The 20,236-nt window shown below is 51.4% G+C and overlaps 1 protein-coding gene across 4 annotated transcripts; it reads right to left on the minus strand.

Moving 5' to 3' along the window:
* Positions 1-1,057: 1,057 nt before the first annotated feature.
* Positions 1,058-18,629, minus strand: NIBAN3 (niban apoptosis regulator 3). Of its 4 annotated transcripts, none has more exons than XM_042249690.1 (15): positions 18,390-18,629; positions 16,846-16,976; positions 13,681-13,806; positions 13,004-13,118; positions 10,990-11,157; positions 10,181-10,296; positions 9,994-10,098; positions 9,636-9,798; positions 8,809-8,999; positions 7,136-7,294; positions 5,739-5,855; positions 5,551-5,658; positions 4,479-4,590; positions 3,354-3,437; positions 1,058-1,387 (listed from the first exon to the last, which is right to left on the minus strand). In XM_042249690.1, exons 1-15 carry the CDS (start codon positions 18,442-18,444, stop codon positions 1,323-1,325), a joined length of 1,815 nt encoding a protein of 604 aa, XP_042105624.1. In that variant the 5' UTR covers positions 18,445-18,629; the 3' UTR covers positions 1,058-1,322. The 4 variants fall into 4 exon arrangements, with proteins under 4 accessions (XP_042105624.1, XP_042105625.1, XP_042105623.1 ...); XM_042249691.2 differs by lacking the exon at positions 1,058-1,387 and adding an exon at positions 2,690-3,114 and having other exon boundaries at positions 10,990-11,055; XM_042249689.2 differs by lacking the exon at positions 1,058-1,387 and adding an exon at positions 2,690-3,114.
* Between the last annotated feature and the right edge of the window lie 1,607 nt (positions 18,630-20,236).

The raw sequence follows: 20,236 nt of genomic DNA on the forward strand, positions 1-20,236 counted from the left end.
CTCGATATGCTCAAGGGACATGAGGCAAAAGTTTAGGAGGGAAAGCTAAGGAGAAGCTCATTCTCCTGGGGGAGGATGAACATTCCAGGGCAGAATGGGAGAAAACCAGGGAGTCTGCATGTCCTCCCTCTGAAAGCTGAACTGAGAAAGACATTGGGGAAATCCCTCTTGGGACTGGTGCCGGAAGCAGCTGGAAGGCTTGTGATGTGCAGAAGCTGCCAACCTCCAGTGGACTGATGGCTTCTGGCAGGCAGGGGGAAACCAGTAAAACCTCTACTGTCAGCTGGGAAACTTGAATCTAAGTTAAGATTTGGAGCAAGTAAACAATTCCAAAGGCACACAGCAAGCTGAGGGGAAAAAAAAATCTATAGCTTGTATCACAAAACTGTTAATATCCTTAATATATAAAGAGTTATTAGAGATCAATAAGAAAAAGATAAACTCTCCTGAAGATAAAAGTAGGTAAAAGCTCTGAACAGGCAACTCACTAAAACAAAGCAAAACATAAAAACACACAAACATATAAATGGTCAGTAGAGATATTTTTAGGTGACCCTGCTGCTGCTGCAAAGTCACGTCAGTCGTGTCTGACTCTGTGCGACCCCATAGACGGTAGCCCACCAGGCTCCTATCCCTGGGATTCTCCAGGCAAGAACACTGGAGTGGGTTGCCATTTCCTTCTCCAATGCATGAAAGTGAAAAGTGAAAGTGTCGTGTCCGACTCTTCGAGACCCTGTGGACTGCAGCCTACCAGGCTCCTCCATCCATGGGATTTTCCAGGCAAGAGTATTGGAGTGGGTCGCTAGTGCCTTCTAGCTAGTGGTAAAGAACCCCCCTCCCACTTCAGGAGACGTAAGAGATAAGGGTTCCATCCCTTGGTTGGGAGGATCCCCTGGAGAAGGAAATGGCAACCCACTCGAAGATTCCTGCCTGGAGAATCCCATGGACAGAAGAGGCTGATGGGCTACAGTCCAAAGGGTCAGAAAGAGTCAGACACAACCGAGTGACTTAGCATGCATGCACATAGTCATCAAAGAAATTTAAACAATGCAATCTGTGTGTGTCTATCAGATTGGCAGTCTTTCTTTTATGAAAAGTTCCAGTGTTTGGAAAGGAGAATATGCACAAATATTGTTGGTGGGAGTGTTAATAAAAGGCACAGCCTTTTTGGAGAGGAGTAGGGGTCATAATAAGCCTTGAAATGGTACATATGTTTTGACTCAGAAATTCCACAAGTAGACATTTATCTGCTGAGAATGACGATAAGTGTGGGCAGAGCTTCAGCGCTGGAATGTCCCCGGAGGAGGCCGTGGGCATAGTGGCTAGACCTCGGTGCTGGGGCCTGGTTGCCTGGAGCAAGTCCCTCTCGGAGCCTCAGTTTCTACATCTGTAAAATGGAAAAGTATCGTAATGATGCCAAAACATTTGGACATATCAGGTGCCTGGCATATAATAGATACCTAGGAAATGGAAGCTTAGTGAGAAAAGCTTAACAGAAATGTGAAAGCACCCAGAAGATACGTACGTGGGCCAACAAGAGAAACAGAGTTTCACAGAGAGGCTCCTAAACACATGAAAAGACTCTCCACCTCATTCCCAATAAGATATGTTCATTGAAATGATGCTGAGACATTTTTCACCCAGAAGATCTGAGAAATCCCAAGTCAGCTAACAGCCTGTGGGGAAATAGTCCACCTCCAGGTGAGGGGGTACCAGATGCGACCACCTTGATGGAGAGCACTCTGGAAACTGCTACCAAAATGACAAACATATATGCTCTAAACCCTGAGATTTCACCTTGGGGGATTTACCCACTTGCATGAAAAGTACATGAAAGGTCATTCACAGTGGCATTAGCTATCAGTGCAAAAGACTAGAAGCAAAATCCCATCATCAATTAGATTCTGGTTAAATTGATGCTGGGAAAGGTTGAAGGCAGGAAGAGAAGGGGACAACAGAGGACAAGATGGTTGGATGGCATCACTGACTCAATGGACATGAGTTTGAGCAAGCTCTGGGAGATGGTGAAGGACAGGGAAGCCTGGCGTGCTGCAGTCCATGAGGTCGCAAAGAATCAGACACAACTGAGCAACTGAACAACAATAGGTTAAGAAGCCCATACACAGTTCCTCATCCTAGTTGCAAATCCCCAAATATTCTGACATTTCAGGATAATTTTAATCATTTAAAAATTGTTCAATCTTCATCCATCCCAGCAAGTGTGAATATTCATCAGTTTATCTGCTGCAATTGACTCAGTTCATTAAAAGGCACAGCCTTTCCGGAGAGGAGTAAGGTGAAGGTGTGGGGGTCATAATAAGCCTTGAAATGGTATATATGTTTTGACTCAGAAATGCCACTAGTAGACATTTAAATCTGTTGAGAAATGACCCTGAGCTCAGTCACTTCAGTCATGTCCAACTCTTTGCAACCCTATGGACTATAGCTTGTCAGGCTCCTCTGTCCATGGGATTTCCCAGGCATGAATACTGGAGTGAGTTGCCATGCCCTCCTCCAGAGGATCTTCCTGACCCAGGGATTGAACCCATATCTCCTGCATCTCCTGCATTGCAGACAGATTCTTTACCCACTGAGCTACCTGAGAAATTCGATTGACTCTGAGATGCTACCCCAGATCAGCTGGGATGTGTCTTAGCTACTGCCACATAACAAAGGACCCCAAAAGTTAGCCACTGAAAACTACATTTATTATTTCAGAGTTTCTGTGGGTAAAGAATGTGGGAGCCACATAGCTGGGTGGATTCACAAAGCTCTCGAAACAGTGATACCCAAGAGAGTTGAGGAGCTGTGAGCCACTCCAGAATCCCTACATCCACCCTGGGCTCTGAGCACCCAGATTATAAACATCTTGCCCATTGGTCAGCTTCCAGTTGGACCAGCTGTTTTCTGTCCCATTTCAGGGAATTCTTGCCCTACCTGCATTTACTGTTCCAACAAGGAGCTTGCTGTCGGGTCCTATAGTAGGAGGCTAGGCTGCCCCAGCCCTGAACACAGTTCCTTGCATTGTTCGAAGTGAACTCAAAACTCCCATCACCACTATCTTCCCCACCAGTGTTGGGAACCAGTAGCTGCTGGGAGAGGCCCTATAGAGTCCTGACAAGAAGAAATGGGACACAAATTCATATGCATGTCAGAGGATACCTCTATCACTTAGGTACACTCTGTGGCTTGCCATTGCCCTAGCTCACTATGAGCCTGGCCACCTGGCCAAGTCAGCAGACAAGGTGCATGCTGCTCCATCCAAGAACCCACACTCACAACCCCTCTGGAGACCCCCCTGCCTGACCCCCAGCAATTCACTGGCATGAGCCAAGAACCTCTGAGCGCCTCACCTGTTTCTGCCTGGTCCCATGGCTCCTCTGAGCAGTCATCCAGAATGCAGGACATGTTTCTGGCCCCAAGGGCCTTTTTCAATTCTAAAATAAAATAGAAACCCCTGGGCCCACGTGGATAAACCCCAGAATCCCAGGGCTTCCATGAATTTTCCCAGGGAGGCCACAAGAGGGCAAAGGATGGGGGATGTGTCTCAACCAGGAGCCCTAAGGGAAGGGCTCAGACGAACCTATGCCCACACCTGTGCCCATGGCAGACACTGCTAGCCAACCCTCACACCCTCACTGAGCCTGAAGGCGACCTACTCCACCTTTCAGCACAGCACCTCAAACAGACCTCACAAATCAGTTCAGGGTGGAAACCCCGCCCCCAGCCACCCACCATACCCCACCCACATGACATGTAAAGCTTCTAGGAATAGAAACTTGTTTTCTAGAAACTTTTTCCATTTAAAATGTCCCCTATTCTGAGATAACTGGGTTCTTTTTGTTTGGCCATGCACAGAACAAGGAAGTTTCTCACCCTTACTTCCTGGCTCCCAGAACTTTGCTATCTCTGAGTTTCTCCTCTGAGATTCTCTGCGTTTCTTCTCACCCTTACTTCCTGGCTCCCAGAATTTTGCTAACTCTGACTGCTCTTTCTGCATCCCTTCTTACTCTTTTTTTTTTTTTAATACATATTCATATATATGCATTGAATTGTATTTGTCTTTTTTAAAGGCTGCCTCTTAAAGGCCTCTTCCCAGCCCAGGAAATCCTGAGAGGCCTACTCTCAAGTCCACGTACACTTGGGGCCTCAATGCCAGCTCAGAATAAAACAGGGAGAGGTTATTCGAATGAATAAATGTAAATATGTATCCCAAGTTTTTAAATTTTCCCTCCCTCCTTTCAGCCTAAGAACTCCTACACATCCCTCACAGCCCCGCACCAGTGCCCCCTCCTTCAGGGAACTTCCATCACTGTCCTTATAGGCTCTCCCACCCCAGATACCTTCTTTCCCAGTCCTGGCCCTGAGTCAAAAGGCTAGTGTTCACAGGAAGTGAGAGGCATGGGGACGCTGGTAGGGCTCAGTAGATGCAGCAAGGAGTCACCAGGCTCCCCTGAGCTATAGGGGGAGGGGCTTACCTCGATTGATCCTCTGGAGCAGGAAAGCCCGGACAACATCCTCGTAAATCCCCTCGATGGTCAGGGCAGGGCTGCCCACAGCAAGGACGTCCCCTTCAAACTTAAGCAGCTTCTAGAACCAAAGCAGGTGAGGGGCTGAGCTAGAGGAGTGGGCTGTGTGTGACATGGGTTCCAGCCCCAGCTGTGTCACTGATTAGTCAGTGAAATTTGGGCCTCAGTCTCCTCATCTTTAAAATGGACTCCTTCCCCAGCTTTGTCACTGATTCAGTTCAGTTCAGTTGCTCAGTCGTGTCTGACTCTTTGTGACCCCATGGACTGCAGCACCCCAGGCTTCTCTTGTCCATCACCAACTCCCAGAGTTCACTCAAACTCATGTCCATTGATTAGCCAGGGAAATTTGGGCCTCAGTCTGCGCATCTTTAAAATGGATTCCTTGACTCATTATTCCCTTGGTTGTTGTGGGGATTGGTGAAACAAAGCACATCACATCTCAGTGGGAACAGGATAGGTTTTCCTGCTGGGTCCCCTCACAGCCACTTCCTGCCTGACCCCTGCTGCAGACCACTTTCCAGTGCCCCTAAGCCGTGTGTAGCCAGGTGCCTGTGACCTCTTCCCTTGTCTACTTCCCACCTTCTCGCTCACCAAGCTCCAACCACACTGGCCTTTTCACCGTTTTCCAGCATACCAGAAACAGATCTACCTCAGGACCTATGCATGTGCAAAAAACACCCTTCCCCTGATATGCCTCATGCCTTTAGTTCACTGCTTCTCAAGCATCATCTTCTCAAAGAGAGCCTCCTATCCACTCAGAACCCTCCCCACACACACACTCCCTCTCTGCTTCCTCCTTGCTCTGAAGCCTGTATCACCTGCTGATACGTGATACATGGGACCCCATGCCAGCTCTCAAATAGCAGACATCTCCCATGTCATGGGAGAAGCAGAGAACATTATGGAAGCCCAGAGGAGCCATCTGACCCAGCCGCAGGGCTCAGGGAACCGAAGTCTTTAAGCATCAGGGTGGCTCTATGATGCTTGGTTGTTCTGTAGGGCCTGTCCCCCATCAGCTCACCGCTTTGCAGCTCGACTCCAGCTGGCCCAACACAAAGGGCAGGAAGATGCAGAGCAGCCAGCTGTGGATGAACCTCCTCCGTGCCGAGCTGCTATCCGACTGGAATTTCTGCATGACACACACAGCAGCTGGTCCCCCAACCACCTGAACAATCAGGCCCATTGCCATGCCCTCCTCTCAGACCTCACCTTCAGCATGCGCCCCCTGACTTTCTCCAGCTGCTGGGTGGCCTGGTCGCAGTCCAGAGTCGTGGTCAGACACTGGTCAGCCAGCTGTAGGAAGGTGGTCACAGCGTCAGCCATGAGCTGTGGGAGGAGATGCTGAGATGAGCCTTGGAAATGCATGCTCTTTCTGGGCCCTGCGCCTGCTCAGTTGAACCCTTCTCAGTATCCAGCCTGCCCTGACCAGCTACCTCCCCCCAGGCTCCTTCTTGTCCCAAGATACAGTACCCTTGAGACTTCCCTTGGTGGTTCAGTGGCTAAGACTCCGAGCTCCCAATGCAGGAGGCCTGGTTTGATCCCTGATCAGGGAACTAGGTCCCAAATGATGCAACTAAGAGTTGGCATGGCACAACTGAAGATTCCCATGTGCTGCAACTAAGGATCCTGCGTCCGAAGACTGGGAACCGCCAAATAAATAAATATTTTAAAATACAATTTTAAAAAGGAAAAATATAGCACTCTCTTCCTCTCAGGACCTAAGCCTCATCCAGTCAGTGCCAGGAGGCCCAGCATGGGGAGCAGAGAGTTGTCCAGAGTCCAGGCTTCATGACTGAGCTCTCTTGTGCAGTATGCAGACCGAACAACCGGGCCAGGCAGAACTGGGTCTTCTCAGTCTCTATCTCTCTCCCTTACCACGTCCATTAGCAGGTCCCATCCCCTTGGCCTTCAAAACCCCTGGCTTCTCTCCACCAACCTGCTCTGGTTCAGACCTCCTTGCTTCCATTCCTGCCACCGACAGCCACTGCCCTGCCCACCCCCTCCCTCCATGGCAGGCAGGGCTTTCTAAAAAACTTGCAATTTGCTCGTGCCCCTCTCCTGCTCACACACTTGCTGTGGTTCCCACTGCCCTTGAAAAGAACCCAGCCCCTGCAGCCCCATTACTCAAGGCCCTGATTCATCTGCCTCCCCACCTCTCTGTCATATCTCTCACATAGTTGCCCACTCTTGAAATCTACAACCCAATGTCTCTAAACTGCTTTACTTTCCCAAAGGTGGACAAGCTCTCTCACCTTCCAGGGCTTAACCACACTGCTCATTATACCCAGGATATACCCTATTCCCATTCCCCCCATGGCTGCCCCAGCCTGGCAGTCCTCTCCTCCTGGAAACTCTCCCAATCCTGGAGATGGATCAGGTGCCCCCTCAGGGTTCCCATAGCACCTCGGGTGTCCCTGTCACAGCCCTGTCCATCAGATGTGGTTACTGCCTGCTCACGAGTTCGGGTCTGTGTGACCCTGGGAGCCCGGCCAGGGAGGCTCAGGTCTGTCTGGGTCATTGTGGTCTCCTCAGCACACACGTAGCACCTGTTAAGTAGGGGCTGCCATCCTTGCCTCGTCTCCTCCCAGCCTCCAACTAACCCTTACCTGCTGTGCGAGATCCTGGGCCCCAAACACTAGGCTCTGTGTTCCAAAGAAGCCAAACAGCGCTGCCAGCTGCCCCAGCTGCCCCTGGCTCCTCTTGGCCTCCCGGTAGCAAATCTGCATCAGCTCTGGGTCCCATGGCATCTCCCCAAATGAGTACACCTGCATTTCAATGACAGGTGAGAAAAACACCACCAGTGGAAAAGCAGGGCCAAGGGCCTCATGGCCAATTCAATGAAGGGGAAACACAACTGGAAACACATCCCAACTCAGCTGTCACCAAAAAAAAAAAAAATACCAAAACACCACAATAAAGGTGAGGTATGGTGTGATGGACATAAAATGGTGAAACTTGAAAAAAATGATACTGTGGTGATGGCGTGACGGAGGGGAAATGGGCACACCCAGCCCTTGTCCCACCAATGCCATCACCTGATGTCCTTTTTGTGCTAGGTCCAGGGGCTGCAGAAGTGGATAATCCAAAGTGGTATTTTCCCTCAAATTGCCCACGCAAAAGTTGGAGGAGACAGAGTTTAGACGAACAACCATAGCAGTGTGTAAATGCTCATATGAGGAGGGAGGCATAAACAGCTGCAGCTGCAGAAAGGACCAGGGAAAATTTCTGGGGGAGATGACTATGAAATGGAGATGTGAAGATTCATGAAGGGAGTGTTAGTGTTAGTCCCTCAGTCCTGTCTGACTCTTTGAGACCCTATGGACTGTAGCCCACCAGGCTCCTCTGTCAATGGGATTCTCCAGGCAAGAATACTGGAAACCTCATTTAAAATGAAATTGTGGGAGTTCCCTGGCAGTCTAGTGGTTAGGATTTCGCACTTTCACCGCCATGGCCCAGGTTCAATCCCTGGTCAGGGAACTGAGATCCCACAAGTCCAGTGGCTGGGCCAAATAAATAAGTAAAATGAAGCCATTAAGCCCTAAAGGGAGAGCTCTCATGCACTGTCACTCCTTGCCCTCTGCCCTCCCCTCCAAACAGGGAAAAGAAAATTACTGCTTTACCAGTCCCACAGGAGGAAGATTTTCTCCTTACCCAGTAACAGCCCCAACCAATGAGAAACTACCACCACTCAGCCAATGAGAAAGCGTCAACATTCTGAACTCCTGCTTTCCTTCAAAGTCACCCCTCCCAACTTCCTCCTTTTTCTCTATAAAGTAACCTTCCTCCCCTTTGTGAGATTTGCCTATGGTTTTGCCCTAGCTTGCATGTCCCAAATTACAATGTGGAGGCTGTGTCTCTCTCTCCCTAAAATGTTTTGTTGGTAAAATAACTGGCTGTTTCATTTTAAAGGTCAACAATGAGTTGAATGTTTCTTGGCATATAGTATGCTCTCATTTCAATAGCAGAAGAACTGAGCTGACCTGCATAGAGCAGAATTCTGTCTCAGGAGATGGGGTGGGCTGTGGCCAAACAAGTGAATGGGAGGAGGAAGAGTTTCCGGGTCCGGTGACTCCAGATAACTGTTGCTAAATCGCTAATCTTGGCCTCTCACTCCTCCCCGCCCATCGTGGCCCACCCTGAGTAAAACGCAGCCTAGAAGAAAGTTCGGAGATTTTCAAAAGAGGATTTTCAAACAAGAAAGATGCAAGGTTCACGTGACTCTTCCATAAAGTTAAGACACTGCCCATAGGCCCGACGAACCAGAGCCCCTGAGGTTCACCTCCTTCCGCAGCTGGGTGCTGGAGGAACTCCCACGAAGGAGGCGGAACAGGCGATCCATGCCCTGGGTTAGGAGGGTCCGCACTGCCGCGAGTTCGGCTTCCACAGTGCTCAGCAGCGTCTGTGTGATCCGGGGCAGCTGTGCATCCACCTTCCCGCGCAAGCATGACTCCAGGGGGCCCTGGACCTCGGCTGCGAGTGGAAGACACTGGCCTGGATCTCCTCCAGGTGCTCAGCAAATAGGAGAGGGGAGGGGGGAGGTGTGCGACTATTTGCTCAACGGGGTGAGGAAGATGGGAGCGCAGACTCTGAGCATCCTCCTCTATCCTATTTTACAAATGAGAAAACTGAGGCTTCAAGTGCGATGAGGATCAGCTCAAAAGTCGCACACTAGGAGGCCGAGTCCGGATTCAAACCCAGTTCTCTTTGTTACTGCGCTGAGTAGGAGCCATCTCCGCTGTTTGACCGGACAACCTCATCCCGGGTCAGACCCGCTCCTGCCAACGCCTCGGCCCATCTCCCCACCCAGTCAGGGTCTGGAGTCTCACCCTCTGCGTCCCTGGCTCTCCCCCTTCCCGCGGCCCAGCTCTTCCTCTTGACTCGGCCCTTGTCTCGCCCCACCCTCAGCCTAAACCTCAAAACCACGTCCATTCTCCCACTTCGGCCCCGCCCTTTCCTTTTCTGGCCCTGCCCCTGCTAGGTCTCAGGGTTCCAGATCATCGCCCCCCAACCCTTACACCCAACCAGTTCCCCTTCTTTTTCTACGGCTGCCAGCCCGGCCCCTCCCACGCAAGCCCTGCCCCTCTAGGCCACGCCCCCGAACCGCACCCTTCAGCCTGGAAGCCACGCGTGCCCGCAGCCGCAGCATCTGATCCACATCTGGGCGGATTGTCCTCTCCAGGGCCGCAAGCAGCTCGTCCTTTTCGGGCTGGAAGGCGCGGAGTCCCGCGGAGGCTCCAGCCAGGACTGCAGCGTGGACGGCGTCCAGGAGCTACTCAGACCAGCAAGGGGACCCGACAAGGGCCAGGGGCGCGGTAGACCGCCAAGCGGGGCGGGGATGAGAGGGACGGAGAGACAGAGACAAGCATAGAGAGACGCGCAGAGAAACTGGGCACTCAAGTCCGACTCCTATCCCCCTCCTGGCCTCCCGAGCGTCCCTACTCCACCTCCTCGACCCTGTGCCTACCTTGGTCCAGGCCCAGGCCCGGGCGCGGCCGTCTCCTCGCAGGCCGGGCAGGGTCTGGGCTCGCAGCGCTGGCAGCAGCTCCCGCATCAGTACCGAGGTCAGCACCTGCGGGAGAGGTGACCATGGGTACTTCAGTGGGCCGAGAGGGGATCTGGGGGTCCCGGGTGCGGCCTGGTGCGGCACTGACCTCAGCGTCGGAGCCTAGGGTCACGTCATCGTTGCTAAATTGGCCGTGTTGTTGCCGGTAGAGCCGTATGGCATCTAGGAAGGCACGGGCTGCCGGCGCTTGACTTCGCTGCAGGACTGAGGGGGCGACTCCTAAGTGTCCACGCATTCCTCCCCTACTCTCCTCAGGCTGCCTGACTCCCCGCCAGGTTCAAACAGCTAGGTCAACCACTTCCAGACCTTTGCACAAAGAATTGCTCTCCGCAGGAAGCACACCTCCCTAAGACCATCATCAGCCCATAAGCGAGCTTTATGTTTTTTTGTTCAGATGCTCAGTCGTGTCTGATTCTTTGTGACCTTGTGAACTGTAGCACACCAGATTCCTCTGTCCTCCACTATCTTCTGCAGTTGGCTTAAATTCCCGTCGATGTCGATGCCATTTAGGAAGAGACATCTCCTACAGGCAGTCACCACCCAGGTCGCAAGGCAGTCTCCAATTGCCTTTCCAGTTAAGTACATTTGTTCAGTCAACAACCTGCCCAACTGTATGTGTCAGTTCTGTTCCTCTTCTTGACCTGGCTGGTCCCTCATCTTTTTGAGACTCCAGCTCTGACTTCCCCTCCCTGATCCCCAGGCTAAGCTCCCACAGGCCTGTGTCCTCATCACAGCCCTGGCCATGCATAATTGCCTGTTTCCCCTCTGTCCTTCCCCACGATCCATTTTATAGATAAGGAAACTGAGGCTTGGAGAGGATTCCACAGCCAGCACGAGCAGAGCCATCTGACCCCAGATTCTGCACCCCACCACTGCCTGCCCTTTGCCAGGACCCACCTGTGCCTCGAAGCCGTATGCCGCCCTGCAGGGCTAGTCTCCAGGCACGCTGCGCCTCCCCTGTGGCTGCAGAGAAACAGAGGTGCTGGCGGAAGGGATGCTGCAGGAACAGAGGGAAGCTAACAGGCATTTCCAAGAGGGGATCAGGCTCTTCCTGTGTGTGGTCTCCTGAAAGCAGACAGGGAAGCTCGACTCTTCATTCATTCCTTCCCTTCATTCCCCATGAAATGCTTCCATGTGTGAGCTCAACTGCTCAAGTCGTGTCCGACTCTTTGCGACCCCATGGACTGTAGCCCACCAGGCTCCCCTGTCCATGGAATTTTCGCAAGAATACTGAAATATTTAGAAGATCCTTATTCCAGCTCAGTCCCAGGAAGAGGTGTGCCCAGGGCAGATATTAATAATCCGCCTCAGCATTCTCCTCAACACAGCGGCCTGGGGAGCCACCAACAACCGTCTGAATTGGCATGTGATCTGAGTCCTGCTTGCTGGAGGGTGCTGGAGTCAGCTAGGCCCAGATTCATACCTGGCCAAACCATTTTCTAGCTCTTCGCACAGATTTCCATCACCCTAAAAAATCCCTCAGTTTTCTTGTCTGTAAAATGAGCTAAAAAGTGATACCAATGACCTAGAATAATTGGGAGGACAAAAATTAGTGAATTTATTTCAATTAATTAAATTGGCAGTGATTTAGTTGCTAAATTGGGTCGGACTCTTGTGACCCTATGGACTGTAGCCCACCAGGTTCCTCCGTGCATGGGATTTTCCAGGCAAGAATACTGGAGTGGGTTGCCATTTCCTTCTCTAGGGGATCTTCCCTACCCAGGGATCAAACCCAGGTCTCCTAGGCTGCCTGTGGTCTCTTGCACTGCAGGCACATTCTTTACCAACAGAGACACCAGGGAAGCCCAGATTAATTAAATTGAGATCTCGTAAATCCTTAAGCGTTTTGTTCAGATTTTCAGAGTGATAGATATAAACTGCAGTAACATACAATAATGCAGAAAGAAGTGGACATTCCTCCTCATGCAGCCCTTTAATCACAGCCTCCAGAGATGATAATAACTGTTAACAGTTTGGGAGACATTACTCCAGATTTTTAAATCTGCACAAAGCTATATGGGATGCATTTTTTAACAGGGTGGAGTTTTCTGATGTATAACTGGCCTTTTGGCTCCTGTGTATGTCTGGGATACATTCAGAGGCTGCACAGATTTCTTTCCTAAGGGTCAGGCCATAGTTTATTTAATCAGCCCCAAAGGATGAGTATTTGGGTGCACTCCCATCTTTTCAACATCATCAGCATTTCTGCAGATGGTTTTCATTGCTACATCTTTGCATCATTAAGCAGCAGAATAGCTCTGCAGTGAAGCAAAGGGTGTAACTCTGGCTCTTAACGGTATGGTAGTCCGAAGCCACAGTTTCCCCTTCTATGAAATGGGGTGATTAGTGATGGGACTGCCTTCTGGACAGAGTCAATGAGATGATGCAGGCCCTCAGTCAGATGCATGCCAGCCACTTATGTTGCTCCTTACACTATTCAGAGAGAGAAGGAGGAGGAGTGGGGAGGAAGGGGAGGTGATAGGAAGAGAGGTTGGAGGGGCAGGAAGAGGAGGAAGATGGAAGTCTGTAGTTTTCCTGCCCACCACTGTCCATCTCTCCATATGCTTGCTGACACCAGATTTTTTATCATTTTTACCCTTTGCTGCTTTGATTCTGGTTTAGTGACCTAACTCCTTCACTCTGACAAGAGTGGGTGTTTCTCTTCCAAGAGACAGAGTGTTCACCCAGAGGCAACGCTGCCCCTAAGGACACTTGGCAGTTTCTGGAGTTATATCTGATTGTCACATTTGGGATGCAGAGTGCTATTGGCATCTGGTGGGTGAGGCCAGGGATGCTATTTAACACCCTGTGGTGCAGTGGGCAGCCCTCACTGCAGAAAAAAATGATCTGGCTCCAGTATCACCAGTGCAAAAGTAGAGAAGCCAGCTCTTGGGGTCCCCAGGAGCCTTACTTGAGGAGTCTGGGCAGAGAGCATCCAACAGGCAGAGATATTCACGTTGGGAAGTCAGGACTGTGTACCCCGTCAGGGTCGTGGAGCCCAGGGGATGGTCCCCATTTTCATATTCCTGCAAAAGGCATCCAAAGAACTGTCTTGGGACAGATCTAAATGGTGGCTTCTATGTCCAAGTGTGGGATCAGGGGAAGATTTGGGGTTAACCCACCTCACTGCCTCCACCCCTCTGCCCTTCTCCACAGTGGAGCACCCAGTACCCACTGTGTGTTAGGCCAGTCTGTAGTGCTATATGAGGACTATCTCATCGAATCCTCACAGCCCCATGTGGCATAGACCATCATCATCCCATTTCACAGAGGTGAAAACTGAGTCCCAGGGAGATAAGAATTCCCCAGCTGGGAGGCAGGATGCCGGTGGGATATGCAAAGGCCTCGCATGGTTTCAACCTCACTCTGCTGATTACCACAAGTGAGTCCCTACCCTGGCCTGGGCCTCAGTTTACCCGCCTGGCACAGCAGGAGATGGTTGCCCATCCAGGGGCCAAGCACACAGATGACCTTGATTCATATTTGATGACCGAAGAAAGGAGCGGGGCTATGCTAGGAACTGGACCCCAAACCCACACTGGGGAGGGTGGGATGGAGATGTAGATGGACTGTAAGCCACGCACTCACCTCCCTGTGGCTGAACCACTCCAGGCGGCCATCCCCACGCAGAACACAGAAGCTTGGCTGCCACTGGGGTGGGTGGCCCCGCAGCTGGGCCAGGGGCCCTCGGTGCTCACGGACGCGGGGTAGCTTCTGTGGGAGGATGGGCAGGCAGATATCAGAAGCATCTGATGGTGTCCCAGTGTCCAAATCCCCTGGACAGCTCGTGCTGTGAGCTGGGTGCCCCCAAGTACAAGGTGCTTGGGAGCTGCTGTTGTGATGTTTTATTCTTTATCACACATGCTCACAGCATTCACTTCCAAATATGAATCGAGGCAGACACTTTTGTTATCTCCAACTTACTTGCAAGGGGATCCCCCCCAATTGAGCTTCAGATGAGACCCCAGCCCTGACCAACATCTTGATTGAGAAACTGAAAGAAAGGACCTGGCGAAGCCCCGTCTGGATTCCTGACCCACCATAACTGAGATGCTGAATGTGTGTTGGGATGTCCCTGGTGGTCCAGTGGTAAAGAATCCGCCTGCCAACGCAGGGGACATGGGTCTGACCCCTGGTCTGGGAAGATTCCATGCCATGGCCTAGCTAAGCCTGCGCACGACAACTCTGAGCCCACATGCTCTGGAGCCCATAAGTCGCAACTACTGAGCCCGCACACCCAATAGCCCCCATCCTGCAACAAGAAAAGCTACTGCGATGAGAAGCCCATGCGGGGCAACTGAAGAGCAGCTCCTGCTTGCTTGCTGCAACCAGAGGAGGCCTGCACATTGCAACGAAGACCCAGAACAACCAAAGATAAATTGATAAATGTGTGCTGTTTGAAGGAGTGATTCTGCAGTGTATTGTTACGCAGCATAGCTAACTGATACGGGTGGGATTGCTAGATCATGGAACAGGTGTTAGTTTAAGTTAATGAGAAACGGCCAGGCCTCTGTCCACAGGCCCCTCCCTCAGGCAGGATGGGACATTAACTTGTTTCGTTTTCTTTATTGCTCATCTCACTGCCTGTCCACCTGAATTGTGTTGTCCCACGACTGGGCTCCAGAGTGGTGCCTGGTGCATAGTTGGCACTCGGTAAATATTTGATGACTAAATGACCAGCATTTGTGATGTTTTAATTCTTTGGTAGAGTAGTGGGAACTAAGATATTTGTTAAAGGATTCTCCATTCCTCTTTCTAGGTCTGACATTTGTCACAACAATATTGTTAAAATGTTATTATAGAAATGATATACCTAATGCAAATAGATAAAAATAAATATTAAAGAAAACGTCCCAACTGAAGCAAGAGGAGATTCCTCCATGCTGCTTGAACCCCCACATCAGCTGTGCCCTGGCCAGGTGGCTGGGACCAACAGGTGGTGGAAGGTACAGGTGGGGGCAACACCCAGACCCCGTGGTGCCCCAAGCGGGACAGGTGGCATCCCAGGTGGGAGTGGGCTCTGTGTCCACAGTACCACGGGGCGCCAATCCCAGGGCAGACACAGCTAGGAGATGGGGTGTCCAAGAGGAAATCTCGGAGCCCCAGTTGGGACAGATGACCCAGTGTCATGAGGACTGTGGGCTCTGGGTTCCAATCTCGCCTCTGCCTCTTGCTGGCAGTGTGACCTCAGGCAGGTCACTTCACCTCTCTGTGCTTTGGTTTCCTCAATAGTCAAAGACTCATCTTCTGAGGCTGGTGAAGATGTAGTAAGTTGGGCAGGGCACATGGAGATCCTGGGCACCATCGTCCAGCTCAGAAGACATTTGGAGCTGAGACTGGGCAGCTCCAGTCTCTTTCGTTCCATCGACATACTCTTCCTGAGCCCCTACTAGGAGCAGGCACCACGTGGTAAGGGGAAATAAGACTTGAACCCTGTCCCACAAAGCAGACAAGTGGAGGAGGCAGACCTGTGACCCTGGAGCTGTGCTGGAGAAGCAGACAGATGAGGGGTTCCAGAGGAGGTGCCCAACTCAGGCAAGGGTGATGGTAATCAAGGAAGGCTTCTTGGAAGAAGTAGCAGCCAAAGTATGGGATGGAATAGGGAGGGTGGCACATGAAGAGGCCTGGGGGTCCAACGGGCATGCTGTGCCTTTGGGAACTGCACTCAGCCAGGCCACACCTTTTCCAACTTCAGAGCTTTGGTATTGGCTATGCCCTCTCCCCAAATGACCTTCCAATGTGGGCTCCAGAATACTCTGGCTCTGTCTTATCCTTTACATCTCAGCTCAGAAGGGCCTTCCTACACCCCAGCTTCCCACCCTCAACACCACCTTTCATTCTGTCTTCCTGGCACCTATCAGGGGCTATCCTGCATCATGATACATTAACTTGATAACTAACTTGTCATTTCTCCCAATTAGACTGTGAGCCCCGGAGGGCAGAGGGAAGTCTCTCTCAGTTACTATTGTGTCCCCAGCCTCCCTGGCGGGGCTTCCCAGGGGGCACTAGTGGTAAAGAACCTGCCTGCCAACGCAGGAGACGTAAGGGATGTGGGTTTGATCCCTGGGTTGGGAAGATACCCAAGAGAGCATGGCAACCCACTCCAGTACTCTTGCCTGGAGAATCCCATGGACAGAGGGGCCTGGTGGGTTACAGTTCATGGGGTTGCAAAGAGTCGAACATAACTGAAGCAACTTAGCACCACCCTGCACCCCAGCATCCAACCAGGGACGTGGCAGGCAGCTGATGCTTAGTGAATGTTTGTTCAAAGGATGAATCTTTTTTTTTCACACTTGTATCCTTTCTGCCCCCAAACTCCTCTCCCATCCAGTCTGCCACATAACACATAGCAGGCCCTTGTTGGTTTTCCATTTTAAACAAAGCAGTGTGTAGCTGTTCATCCCAAACTCCCCAACTATCCCTTCCCCCCATCCTTCCCCCTGGCAACCATAAGTTCCTTTTCTAAGTCTATGAGTCTTTCTGTTTTCTAAGTTCACTTATATCATTTCTTTTTAGATTGCACATATAACGGATGTCATACGATATTTCTCCTTCTCTGACTTCACTCTGTATGACAACCTCTAGCTTCATCTATGTGGCTGCTAATGTCATTATTGCAATCCAAGAATGAATTTTTAATAGTCACCCTAGGTCGTGGCTCCAGCAAGGGCAAAGATGTGAAGAGGGACCCTCAAACAAACGGCCTCCCCAGCCCTGCCTGCTCCGCGCCCCCTCCCCCCTTGCAGCACCCACTTTGCTATGTAGCAGTTGGCATCTGGCTGGCTCCTGGGGGCCCAGCTCTCTGGAGATTTGCCGCAGGACCGAGGCCGCCAGCTGCCCACGGTAGCAAGGCAGGAAGTTCCTCAGCAGAGTGTCCACCTGGCCTGCAGGGACGAGAGGATGGTGAGGGGGCTGAATCAGGTCCTCTCAACCTGCCCAAGTGGAGGCCAAACAGGCAGAGAAGTGACTTATGGATTCCTACCCACACCCCAAAGCCTCCCCGAAAGACAGGCTCCAATTCCATTCATTGGTAACCCTCCATGACCTGTTTTTATCCACAGGGGGGTTGGTGGGGGGCAGGGGAATTAAGGGACTCGGGCTTAATTTATAACCGATGTACAACACAGCTTAATTGTATAAATCACAAATGTTAATGAGTCTGATATATGTGCACACCTATGAAATCATCACAGATAAAGAACAGATTATTGCATCCGAAAATTTCCTTGTGCCCCTTACCTGAGGAGACTATCAAAATCTTTAAAAACCTCACCCAGCACAAGGGGACTTTCTGGGCTGATAGGCGTGTCCTGTAGCCTGATCTAGGAGGTGATTACACACGTGTTAAAGTTCTTCAAGCTGTTCTAAGATGTGTGCACTTGACTGTGTCTATAACACATCCATCGAGCAGACTGGAATGTGGATCTAATGACTGGAGCTTGAGCAGCAACTCTGGGCCAGGCGGTGACCTCAGGCACAGAAGCCACGCACGGTGGAACCATGAGACGGGAGGAGTTGGGTTGTCTATCATCAGCCTGCCTTCCTCTGTCCCCCTCTATGTTCTTGTTCACTCGGTCATGTTCAACTCTTTTGCAACCCTGTGGACTGGAGCCCGCCAGGCTCCTCTGTCCATGGGATTTCCCAGGCATTGCCATTTCCTTCTTCAGGGATTCTAACCCTCTATAAGAGGGAGAATAAATATCTTGTGTAAGCCACTACAGAAAAAAATGTCAAAACTCTGCAGAGTAGCTTATTGAATCCATTCATGTACTGATAACTTGACCTTGTTTCTTGGTCTCTCTGTGAGCCCCCCCACATTCCCAGGGCGCGTGACACAGTGAGTGCTCAGCTGTAGGTATGGAGTGTGAAGGACACTGGCCCTTCTTTGTCTCAAAAGAACTGTGACTCAGTCCCTGAGATCCACACAGAGGGGCCTATTGGTCCCTGCCCACCTGAGAGGATCATTCCACATCTGGCCAGGTTTGGGGCACCTCCCTCCTGGCCCCATGCAGCTCCCCCGCCCTCCCCGCCCGCCACAACTGAACCCATGCCCCAAGTAGGATTACCACATTTACCCAAATAAAAGTACATGACACCAGTTAAATCTGAATTTCAGGTAACTAAGGAATACTTTTTTTCAGCACAAATATGCCCTCATGCAAAACTTGAGATACACTGATACTAAAGTAAGTATTCATTGCTTTTCTAGAATTCACATTAACAGGACATCATGTGTAGCTAACAACCTAGCCCTAAATCCCACCTGCCAACATTGGGCTTCTTCCCACCTCACTCACCCTTGAGGTGCTGCTGCTGCTGTTTGTCCAGGGGGCTCGAGGGGCGCCCGCCCATCCTGCTGCCGTCTCCTGGGCTCCTCTGAGTGAAGTAAACAACCCTCTGTTCCCCACAACCCCCCAGGTTCCTCAGCTCAGGGGCCACCCTGGGAGCAAGGTGACCTGCAGGGCCCGAGTGCTGCAAGGCCAGCCGCCTGGGATCCAAAGCCAGAGCACAGTCCTGGGGTGTGTGCACGTGGGACACCTGCTCCCCACTCTGCCCTGCCCCTGCCCCGCCCGCCGCACCCTGCATCTGTGTCCTCCCGCTTCCCCTGGGCCAAGTTCCCCAGAACGGGTGGTTTCTGCAGGGGCTGCCCCAGGGTGCGGGTAGAGAAAAAAGACTTAGCTGGCCTTGGAGGGTGGATGAAGGGCAGACATCCGGCAGCACATGAGAGCAACTGTTAGTATGGGGAGGCCAGGGAAGCGGGGAGAAGGCAGGGATAGGGCATGCATCTAAATCATGTTCCTATCCCCTCATCTGTACCCAGGCAGTGATTCTGGGCCCAGGAGGATTCAGGCCTAGTCCAGCCCCAGGTTGGGAAGACAGAACTGAACTGATACCTCCAGTCCTGGGGTCCGTGCTGGGGCAGGAGTAGGTAGAGTGCCACTGTTTTGCTGTAGACAGGTAGGACATGTCCCTTCAGATCCCGCTTTACCCGTCTACAGCAGAGGACTGTGTTGAATTAGCTGGGTCTCCTTACACCTTCACCTGTTTTTCCACTGCCTGGCACAAAGCAGCCCTCAGTGTTTGGCAACAGAAGGAAGAGAGGGAGGGAGGAAAGACAGAAAGGCAGACAGGAAGGAAGGAAGGTCTACATTTCAGACTGAAATGTGATCAGATGGGGTTTTCACAGGATTTCAGATGAAGAGAGCATCAAATTCCAGTGGGTGCCACATGGACGTGATGGCTGGAGCATAAGCAGCCACTCTGGACCACGAGGTAAAACTCACATGATAACAATGGCACAACTATGATGTCAGTTGCAGAGTCCGCAGAGAGTTCATGACATTGCTCCACCAGTTCTGGGTGGCCTCCCTCCAGAGGAAAAGCTAAATCTCCATTCCATTTAAACCAGGAACATCTGACTGTAATCTTCACCAATTCCCCAGAATTTCTGTTTTCAACATCACTCCATAATAGCCTGAGCGCCATCCCTGAGCAGGGGATGCAGACCTGGGCAAAACAGACCACACGGTCCAGCCCCAGTGGAACATTGGTTAGCACAGCAACAAAACTGTCAGACAGTATACATAAGGGAGAAACATGGAATAGGAAAAAACAGAAAATGCTAGGTGCAAGGAAGGGTCAGGGAGGTTATGGTGAACCAAGATGTGAAGGGAACAAGGGCCAAGCCATGCAAAAAGCTGGAGGAAAAAGAATGCTGAGCAGTGGGCTCAACACATGCAAAGGCCCTGAGGTGGGAATGGACTTGGCTGGTTCCAGGAAGAACACAAGGTGGATGGATTGGAGGAGACTGAATGGGGAGTAGATGTTAGGTAGGAGGGTGGGGATTGCAGGGGACACATGGGGGCTTGCGGGTCGAGTGAGGATGGGTTTCACTATGAAGGCAAAGGGGAGCCACAGGCAGGTATGGAGCAGGAACAGCTGCTGCTACCAGGAGAGGGGTACAGGAGAAGTGACATGCCTCAGGCAGGGCCCTCCACACGGGGTCTTTCCATCTCATCACTTTCCCTCCCCTTCTCAGCCTCCGCCTGCGGCTTCAGGGGTCATGACACCTGCTGTTGCCCAAGGTCACGGCTGGGCTGCTTTCCTTCCAAACCTCTCCTCCACCTTCCTCGGTTTCCGCTCA

Source organism: Ovis aries, chromosome 5, assembly GCF_016772045.2.
Source record: "Ovis aries strain OAR_USU_Benz2616 breed Rambouillet chromosome 5, ARS-UI_Ramb_v3.0, whole genome shotgun sequence".
In the NCBI taxonomy this organism is placed as follows: Eukaryota; Metazoa; Chordata; class Mammalia; order Artiodactyla; family Bovidae; genus Ovis; species Ovis aries.